Here is a 10489-nt window from a genome sequence, read left to right on the forward strand (position 1 = left end):
CACAGCAGTTGCAATACTTCATCTGGTGTTCAAACATACTTCATGATTTTAAGAATAAATTATATAGCAAAGTAAAACAAAACACAATAATAAAAGAAAGAAAGAGGCAAGTCTGGAGGAAAGGAAGGCTCTTTCCGCTTAATAGTCCCTGCCAATACTCTTTAACATGCTGCTTAAGAGTTTAGCTTCCTACTTGCTACTCCCACTCATAAGCCACTTGCTTTTTTAAGTCTATGACTGTTAGAGGTTTGGGGCAAACTGCAGATTTTTGTAACTTTACCAATTTACTTAGAAAATTGAATCTTCTAAAATCTGTATGTCAATTATACCTCATATTTGAAAAATAAGTACAGTGAGCAACTGTTCCATTACTGCATTTTTGGATTGTTCAAATTTTTTCCTCCATCTCAGCCTCAGACCACCAAAGCTTAGTCTCCTAGTTTCTAAAATATATCTGTATGTACATATATAAAAGATACATGTTAAACCAGGTGCTCAAGCCATTACTTAAGACAGCAAAACAATGAACTTTGCTGCTAAACTTTCGAAGTTTGAAACATCCTTTGTCAGTGAATTTTTCCTCTTCCTCCTTTTGGGCCTTCTGATTGCAGATATAATCTTTTCTCAACATGGTCACTCATACTCTTAAAAGTTCTTTTAAAAGGCCATGTGGATTACAAAAGATTCCTCTCTGTGGCTTTCTGTGGCCATGTATAAACTAAGACTTCTAGTCAGTTTCAATTTCTGAAGTAAAAATATCTCTCACCTGCCACATCTAACTGAACCAATTATTAATAGCTTTTATTCTCCAATCTCCAACTAGGAAGGCCCATTCAGACTATCTTGGTATTTATCTCTGAAGACAAACATTTTGCAATTACGTTTTAAACACCATTTTTTTTTTTTTTTTCCTTATCTGCCATAGTCCATTAGTTTCTTTAATATTTTTGTATGGACAGAGAAGCATCTGCATCAAAACCTGATATTCAGAAGCTTCACAATTTATGATAGTTCCCTATTTTTGTGTGGTGTCATCAGAATCACTTAACCACACTTCCTGCTGTAATGCAGTTTGTGTGGTTAGGCACGCACTGTCCCTCTCCTCTAGGATCCATAATTTACCAACATTTCCCCAAGATAAAACCCTAAATCACTCACTATTAAAATAGCTCTGAAAAATACTCCCTGACGCTCCTATACTGACCAGTACCAGTAACTAGTAACTGTAGCCACTCTTCACCAATGACAGCAGCTGCTCCCTATCCAACAGAGGAAACCTACTTCGCAGACAAGGACTCCCAGCAGTCCAGATCCATGCTCTGCCTTCAAATCACAATTAAGCTGGACCTACAGTATAGACATCCAGTAAAAATGCAGATCCTTAATTCTTCCAATTAATAAAATGGACACTTAAGTATGATTTGACAATTACTGAAAGCTGCATATTGTAATTTATTTTCAAGTTGCTGATGTTTGCTGCAGATTTTCCTAACAGTTTGAATCTTACTTCAGTATTAGCCCAACTGAAGTAGGTAAAAAATACCATTTGGACACAATTCAATTATTTAAAGAAAAGCAAGACATCTTGCAAACCTACATACACCTTTGTCTTCATTGACAGAATACACTGTCACACATCACAAACAAAATAGTTATCTAAAGATTATAGGGAACAAGAATTAATCCAAAATTGACTTCTAGGGCTTAAGAATATTGACAGCAGCTGTTTTTGATGGAGTTTTAGAGGTCTCAGTAGTTAGCATGAAAATTATTTTCATTGTATTATTTAGAACACAAATAAAAGGTACAATCAATCTTAGATAATTTGATTCCAACCTAAGTCTGACCTTGAAATGGGATTTATAATTCCCCAAATATTTATAGACTTGAGAAAAAACTTTCTTCGGAGTACTTCAGCATGTCATCTGTATGATTTCAGAAGGTGACAACAGCATACATGCTGACTTTAGTGCATTTCTGTAATACACAGCTAACTTTTTACTGTTTTGTCAACTTCGTAATTTTTCTTCTTACATCAACCACCTCTTCACCAAATTATGCTTGTAAGGTAAGGAATTTATTTTACAGACTACACATCTTTTGGGTATCAGCAGGTGTTCACACACCCTGCAATTATGCTTGCTGAGAAAGGTGGGCTTATACTTTTGTTTTTTAAAAACTTGTATTATAAATTTAGATGTCTTCAAAGGGCAGGGACACAGAAAATAGAGCAAGGCGATTCAACACCCTAAACACTTTTAAGAAAGCACTGGTGTCTTTAACTGCTTTCCACTGCTCCAAACCACAATTCTACAACAAATAATTTTTAAAATGCAAAATTCATTGCATTGTTAAAGTAACTAAAATAATTTAAATATGCTGAATATACTAAGTCTGTATTTTTACCTGATGCTAGGTGAATGTTTCCGCAATTTTGATTACATCACTTGCAAAGGGTATTAACTACATTTGTAAACAAAATTTCCAAATTGTTGCAACTGCAAATTTGAAACTTTTTCCAATTTCCTTAAACACCACTGACATGGATTCACAAATCCACAAAAATCAGGAGCCTCTACCCAAATAGACACAACTGAGAAAATACTTACTTCTTGCTGCGTTCTTCATGGCCATTGGCACTGCTCAATTTGTTCTCATCCTAAGCAGGGTTGATAGAAGAACATCGTGAGGACGAAGCGGAAATATTTCAAGTGGTCAAAGGGTAATGGGAATAGGAATAAGAAAATAAAAAACAAAAATTTTAATACTAAATTACTTGTTTAATGTGGAAAGCTTTAGAAAATTTAGGTAGGCATGTTTAACCGCTTTGCTGCTTAAATTTAAGTCATACAATTACAAAATACAAGACTTACATCATTTAAGAGTGTGTATTAAATTGTAGATACTTCCTTACATGGTTTAGAGAGCAAGTTATCCTGTAGAATTCAGCATTCATGTGACTAAATGTTATTTCTATAAAGTTTAGGAGGAAGTCTGAGGTGTTTGCGAGCCCCTCTGATCAATACCAAGGCTATATCTCTGCCTAAGCCCCGTGGCTACACTAGCAGCCAGCCACTATTGATTTCCTGTGACCGATGCCATTCCCGAGATCTTCACTCATTTTCGTTGAAGGGTTGTAAGAGCTTGATGTCACCTCTGTCACACATCTTGCCCTGAAGCAAACAGGGATTCACACTGCTTTAGTAACGTCGACTCCCAAGAAAGCCATCAATAATCCACCAGTCCAGCCTAAACATTCCCTATTTCCATACCTGTTTACATGGAAAATATCCATGTTAAGCCAGGACACAAAAATTTTAACACAACAGTTCACAAATTTCTCCTCAAGATGTAAACATAACTGCTAAGTATTACATTAACTAAATATACCACTTGAAACTTACAAATGCTCATCCAAAATTCATGACGTGGTTGTAATAAACACTGCAGAACAGACTAACAATAGCTGCTGTATAACTTATATACTGGCTTTACAGTTTCATCACATTGTTTACATCAAAAGTACAATTCCTAGGCAACTTAAAATTATATACATTTCTTTCAAAATCAGTGCTGAAGCATGCAGTCTGTTAACACCTCACCACCATCTGGTGGAAAACAAAAAAAGACAGTATTCATTTGCTGCTGGTTTAAGTGAAAGACATCACTAAGCTAATTGATAAAACTTTCAAAGAAAATTTGACATTTCCTAATTAAACAACTAGGACAGAAGAACACAAGAGCTTATTTTAGAATGATACTGCAGACTGTGATATTGTCTTTTACTTGCTAAGAACATTCTATTCAGGGATCCAAGAATTTCTGTAAATTCGTTCACTCAGCAATTGATTTTCATCTGCCCTGTTGAAAGATTAATGCCAGCAGCCTTCTGCACTAAAAGCAAGTCCCACTCTTCTCGCACTGAGCAGATTTGTTCAAATATTTACTTGCTATGGGACTGGTGAAAAGGTTATTCTTGGAACCCCGCTGTTTTCCCAAACCACTGCATTCACCTTGTTGCTATACCAAACTAGACTTCACAATTTTAGAGGAAGTTTTAGGATTTTGGTTTTTGGGGTTTGTTTTGGTTTTGTTTAGTTGGTTTCTGGGTGGATTTCTTTTGTTTTGTTTTGATTGTGTTTGGTGGTTGTTTTTTTTTTTTTAACCTAGGGGACCACGGTACAGCGATACGTCACTCAATTACTACCTTATGATTGACAGTTCACACTGGAATCAAAGGTGAATTCATGGGAGTAGAGGTGAGATATCGTTAGGCAAGTCTACAAAGAGAGATAGATGGGCATTTATTCATCACGCTGAAGTGAAACTACTGCACAATATAATTACATTAACAGAATATATAAACTTGAAAGTTACATGTAATGTATGTCCAATAAGATAAATCATGAGGGCTCCAGGGATGTTAGTTTACAGTTCAGCAGTAGTTTCATGAATAATGCTAAATTAAGGTAAACAGGACCTCACTGGCATATTTTTCTCTCACCTTCTTGTAAGGAGCTTCAAGCATTGCTTCAATATCAATATCATCAGCCATTTTTCAGAACACCTGAAAGAAGAAGCAAATTCCACCTGAGTTGGAATTTACCCTTGCACTTTAAATTCCAAAAGCTTTTGTTTAAGAGGTCATCACTGCATTAGCTCAAATTCACTAATTCACATTTACAAATTCAGTAGGTATCTGCAACAAAAACTGGAATGAAGTTTTGCCCAATGAGATGGTAATGAATGTGTGCAAAGTAATTATAGCTGCAAAACACAAAATGTGATTGAACACCATTAGCCAGAGGAAACCCAGAGGCATTCCATGAATTTCTTTCAAAACAAAGAGCGCAGCATATTTATGACAGAGAAACACAGCTCTGGTGGCCATCTTGAGAAGTGCTACAGCTTCAGCAAAGCACAGTGAACAATCAGGCAAACCAGTTCACAGCTCCTAGCCTTTGCCACCACCATTTACCAATCTCAGCATGTGGACACCACGGTGCTTTAAGAACTGCAGCCTCCTCCCTAACAGGGGTCACAGGGAAACAGTTATGATTCCAGCACTAGGAGCTACTAAAACACACACAAAGTCCATCCAGTCTGGAACTTCACATCTCAAAACAAAAACATCCACCACACCAGAAAACACTTGACACCAAAGACATTTTGGGTTTAGCTGCTCCTCTTATTTTCCAATTTCAACCCCTTAATATAAGTTTATGTCCCCTATACTCTGAATCACTTTGACACTTGCTTTCCTTTCCCTATGCAGATATGCTATTAAGCACCCCTCAAGACTCTTGGCATTAAACTTAAGATATTCAACTTCCTCAAATCTCTAAGTGGAAGTTTCTCTTCTTTTTCTTTCTTCAGCTCCAGAATGGCCAGTCCTCTAGATCCAAGCCTGACAGCCTAACACTGAAAATTTGTGTGTGCAAAATAAAATGGATTTTTAATTATACAGGTTAGATCTTGCACCTTGTCTACAGGCAGTAGAACTGTGCTGTCCAGAAACTTCGGCAGAATAACAAAAATGCTCTAACACATCAAGATCCTTTACACCAGTCACTTATAATGTCATAATTGAGAATGCTTTACCAACGCTGCAGCACATCTGACCCTGGCCCAGGGATACCTTCTAGAATAAAACACCATCCTCAAGCAGGATCACAACACCAGAAGTTCACACTCAATACTTAAGGGAGGCACACTAACCTAATTTTCAAATTGTTGAACTATGATGTTATTGCTTATAGATACGACTGTCCTTCTTTTAAGTGTAATGGCTCAATTTTACTTTATACTACAGTATTTATAGTCAGCTTTTCAAGCCATCTACATACGTGCACATGATTTAATTCACAGCTGTTCTACCAGTACATAGTATAAATAGTGTATCAGTATGATTAAGGGCATGAAAAATGCAAAACCAGAATTCTACAAAAAAATTCCCACCGGTGACAACTCCCACCCAAGATTACATTTCCAGATGTGTAATTTAGCCAACATATCGGGCTAAACTTGGGGAGGAATTCTTCATCCTGAAGAGGGGTGACCATAATAGGGACCATCAAATCCTGAATTGCATGCAAAAGTGCAGAGGGAATGACTATTACTGCATTCACCCAAATAATGAGTGAATGAACTATCATCCAGTGGATTCAAAACAATGGTCCTTATTAACAAAACATTTAGCCATTGAACTCGCTGTTGAAGAGCACTGTGCATCCTAACAAAGAAAAACCACACACAATGTTAAAAAACAAACAAACAAAAAACCCATAAAAGTTTAAAGAAAAAGGTTTTCATAAAACAAAGGCACACCTCGTGACCCTGAACCACAACTAACTAAGTGCACACAGAGAGAACTGTCAACGTGTGACTGCGCTGTTCATTCTTTTTTTGGCATTTACTGCTGGCCACCATCATTGAATCTGCTGAGCTGAACGCACCTTTGGCCTCACCCCAGCAATCTGCAATCTTTGTACTCTTTACAAAACAGTTCCACTGGGGCAATACCATGTTATCAGAGTACCTTCTCTCTAGGTATAACACAGTCCTGTTGACAGCCCTGAAATGCATACATGTAATGCATATGATGCATACAAAGTTGGAAGTATTTTTAAAAAAACCCACAAATTAAAGCGCTAATAATTTCAAATTACTAGAAAATCCTGACAGTTTTTGAAGTATCTTTCATTAAACATGAATGCTCCAAATAATTTTCCTAAAAGCCTTTCAGCTTTCTCACAAAAGCTATATATGACTAATTTGCTTGTAGACAGGAAAAATAACAAAACCACCCAAACAAGAAAACAAAAACACCACAAAAAAAAAAAAAAAAAAAAGCCAAAACATCAAGCTAAAAAAGGAATTAACTACATTTGAAACTTCGTGGATCTACAGAAAATGTAAACGGACATGAAATTTACTGCAACTGAGCTAATCTCTATTTTGAAACAAATCACTGTCTTTCTGCTGTACTATATTAGATAAAAGGAATTTTAAAGGATCCTGTTCTCAAAATTATTTGTTTTAGAAATCCAACGAATGACAGACAATTCGACACGTTTTGCATGTGGTGTCCTGGAAGAGCACCAGTAAACTTTAGAGAGGACTCCGACGCCTCAGAAGGGGAGCTAACCTCTCAGCAGGACCCGTATGTCTGCGGGCAGGTCCCCAGCCTGCAATTCCCAATTCTCTCAATTCTCACATGCTCCTGACACAATCGAGCGGAGCGAATTCGCTTTCCCAGAAACAGTGATGCCCAGCGCTGGCTGCCCCGCCGCGGCCGCCCTCCCACCTCGCTTCTTCCAAAGGCCTTCACTCCCCGCCCGCCGCTCCCCCACCTCCACCCCGTCTCGCTGCGCCAACGGCCCCGCAGCTGCTCACGCCCGGTCCCCTCCGCACAGCGCCATCGCGGGAAGACAGAAAGAGCTTGGAGTGGGGGGAGCCGGGGCGGGGCAGCCGGGCCTGCCCGCGACGTGGCCACGGGAGCAACCAAACCGCACGGAGCCCGGTGGCGGGGCGGGGATCACCGGGCGCTCTGGCCCCAGTGAGGCGCAAAGCGGCCCCGCGGGCAGGGCCGAGGCGGCCATGGCAGCGGGAGGGGCGCAGACGCCCAGGCCGGAGCCCCCGGGGGACCAGGCCGCCGCTCGCCCAGCGGCGGGGCCCAGGGCCAACCCGCAGTTACCTTGCGCCGCGGGCAGTGCGATCCTCGCTAGGGCCCCGAGATCCGGCAGCGGCGGCTCCGGCGTCACTGCCCTGGCTGTGCGGAACGGACCCGAGGGCTTGAGCACCTTCTCCAGAAGTCCGGATGGACGGCGGCGCTCAGGCAGCCCCGAGGAGCGGGCGGCGAGGGGCGGCGCGGCCGTGAGTCGGACCCGGTGCCGGTCTGGCCCCGTCTATGGTTCCGAGGCTGCTCCCGAAATGGCGTCCGGCCGCTCGCAGCTCCGCGCACGGCACGGGGGTGACCAGCGCACCGCGCAGGGGCTCTCGCGAGACGCACGTCCAAACAAGCCCCTGCACGCTCGGACTCGCTGTCTCTCGCGAGATATCGAGCCCGGAAGCAGTGGCTCAAATGCTCGCGAGATTTGGGTAGGCATGTGGCCTTGTCACGCGCCGCCGCTCTCTCGCGAGGGCTGGCACGCGCGCCCGCCGCCCGGCGGGAGGGGCCGTGGCGCGGGCGGCGGCTCTGAGGGTGGCTCTGAGAGGCCCCGGGCCCTGCGGGCTGCGCCGAGCGCCGCCGCCCAAGTGCTTTCGTGGCGCGGGTGCCTGCGGGCTTGTGGGATTCCGGTGCGTTCGGAGCACCCGTTCCTTCCCTAGCTGTGGGAGACCCCTGTCCCAGATCCTTCAGGACGTTCCTGCACCCCATGCCGAGGCCTTTCATAGGCTCTTGTTTCCGGCAATCTAAAATGGATTAGGTTATGGAGTGAAGAGGAGGATGAAGTTACTGTGTTCCTTCACCAGAGATTGTGCTGACGAGATGATTTAATGGGTCTGCAGTCTCGTCTTCGCCTATTTGGCTGAGGGCTTGGTGTAGTTCAGTCAGATTAACAATGCCCGAAGGTGTTCAGTCGTGCCTTCTGCCAGAAACTACACATTCCTTCATGGGCTAGCAGTGTCTTGCAGATTTTTTAGCCAGTTCAATTCCAAGTAAATCTGTCAATGACCTGCTCTTCTGGTGCAGCTTTTGGCCCAAGCCACTGCAGATTGCTGGAGCCTTGAAGCTTAACTCAGAAGGGAAGTTGTATTTTGTGAAAAAAAGCCCCTCTTGTCTCATTAATAGTGATTTGTTTCCCTCAGAGTTCACAGAATGGTTAATTTGTATTTAAATTTAATAATACATTTGGGGCAATTGTTCAAGGTAGGACAGAAAGCATTAAGTGAGTTTCCTCCTGCAGTCAGCATGAAATAAATTGTTGCTGGGGAATTTTAGGTTGGTGTTTTGTTGTTCTAGAAATCTGAAACAACGTAAAGAGAAATTCTAAACAAACTTTTCCTCCTGAAATTATAATTTTTCTGAAAATCCCAGTCTACTGTCTCATTTAATGTAATTTCTAACAAAGTTCCTGAAATGTTAATAGCAGAAAATGATCCTGGAGTTCTTGCCCGGAGTGTCCAAGTTTTTCTAAGATGAAGTGGTCAACTAGTAGAGTTTGGAACATTTAGGAAAAATTATCTGTTTAAAATGAAAAACCAAGCATGACTATAATAGTTTTTTTTCCAACCTAATAATTTCTGTACAGTTTGGTTGTAAACAAAATTACTAGTCTTCTCACAGAGAAAATGAGGTTTATTGTATATGTTCCCATGCACTGCTCTGGCTGCTTCTCCCTTAACCCCTCGGCTTCCAGTCAGCCACCAGGTCTGGTCTAACCACCTCCATGTCCCTTGTTCCCTCACCTTGTGGTTGCGACTGAAGTATGTGCATAAGCTCATGTTGGTGGATTTACCCACGGCTTCTCTTGTCATCATTTACCTGTGGAGCCAGGCTCTGGAAGGAGTGCACAGACATGGGGTTTTTTGTGTATTCCACTAACACACCACTTGCCCTTAGCTGGCACCCAGGCAGTGTGGGAGAAAAGATGCACCCTCACGCTTACAGTACTCAGAGAGGGTGAAGGTTGCTAATGAGGGATCTGGAGTAGCAAATAGCTGCACGTCCAGCCCTGTTGTCAGACCCTGTGTATCACAGCAATGCCCCGGCTCATCGGCTGTCGACACTCATCTCCGCAGGGCTGTTGGTGTGGTCACTACACGTTTGGCTGGATTCACTTCTGGAGCTGAGCGGAAGCTCTCAGTACCACATTTCCTAAAAAACGTTTTCTTATTTGTGGGATGGCTTGATCTGGACAGACTGGCTCTGCAGTGCTGAGACATAATGGCGATTTATCGCTGGTGTTCCTTCCTCTAAACCTGGCTCTGTACTCGCGCCAGGAAGTTCGTTCGCCTAAGGTGCCAGGGTTGCGGGCGGGAGTTTTTTGTAATTACCCGCGCTGCGAGGGGTAGGAAGGATCGCGCAGAATTTACAACCAAAAGGCGACCAAAAAAAAAAAAAAAGAAGAAAAGAGTCTACACTTTCCCACACCGGGAGTCGAACCCGGGCCGCCTGGGTGAAAACCAGGAATCCTAACCGCTAGACCATGTGGGATCGCACACCACGAGTTTTGGCCTTTGCCCACTAATTCCTGCATTGCAGCGTTTCAGCGCGGTTCCCTGCTCGCTGTGTTTTCCGTCACTGCATGTCCGTGCTGCGCGATGCCCACCGCTCGTTGCCCCCCGCCCGCTGACCACCGTTCACTGCTCGTTGACCTCTGCCCGCACCGTTGGTCAGGATCAGGCACTGGGGTGGGGGGTGCAGGGCCACTCCCTCGGTTAAAAGATGAGGTTGGAGGTTGACAAAACTTAAGTAGGAAACTGCTAATGGGAAGATGAACAAATGAAGTATGGCCTAAAAAGGCACAGAAACTTTGTATCAGCTACC

General features: G+C 42.7%; 1 protein-coding gene and 1 non-coding gene across 8 annotated transcripts in view; both read right to left on the minus strand.

Annotated features, from left to right (window-relative positions):
* Positions 1–7966, minus strand: part of RBM39 (RNA binding motif protein 39) — a 30769-nt gene extending 22803 nt beyond the window's left edge. For 5 of the 7 annotated variants that reach the window (XR_014949600.1, XR_014949598.1, XM_021536661.4 and 2 more), the window contains exons 1-3: positions 7697–7966; positions 4505–4567; positions 2610–2659 (exon numbers count right to left, since the gene is read on the minus strand). Coding sequence is in view for 5 of the 7 variants with exons in the window: in XM_021536661.4 (XP_021392336.1) it covers positions 2610–2659; positions 4505–4555 (101 nt within the window). In the remaining 2 variants the exon portion in view is untranslated. The other 2 variants (XM_085557695.1, XM_085557694.1) reach the window with 2 other exon arrangements.
* A 2118-nt stretch (positions 7967–10084) lies between these two features.
* TRNAE-UUC (transfer RNA glutamic acid (anticodon UUC)) lies at positions 10085–10156 on the minus strand. Its single transcript has one exon. It is a non-coding gene; the product is annotated as a tRNA-Glu (tRNA).
* Between the last annotated feature and the right edge of the window lie 333 nt (positions 10157–10489).

Source organism: Lonchura striata, chromosome 20, assembly GCF_050655825.1.
Source record: "Lonchura striata isolate lonStrDom1 chromosome 20, ASM5065582v1, whole genome shotgun sequence".
In the NCBI taxonomy this organism is placed as follows: Eukaryota; Metazoa; Chordata; class Aves; order Passeriformes; family Estrildidae; genus Lonchura; species Lonchura striata.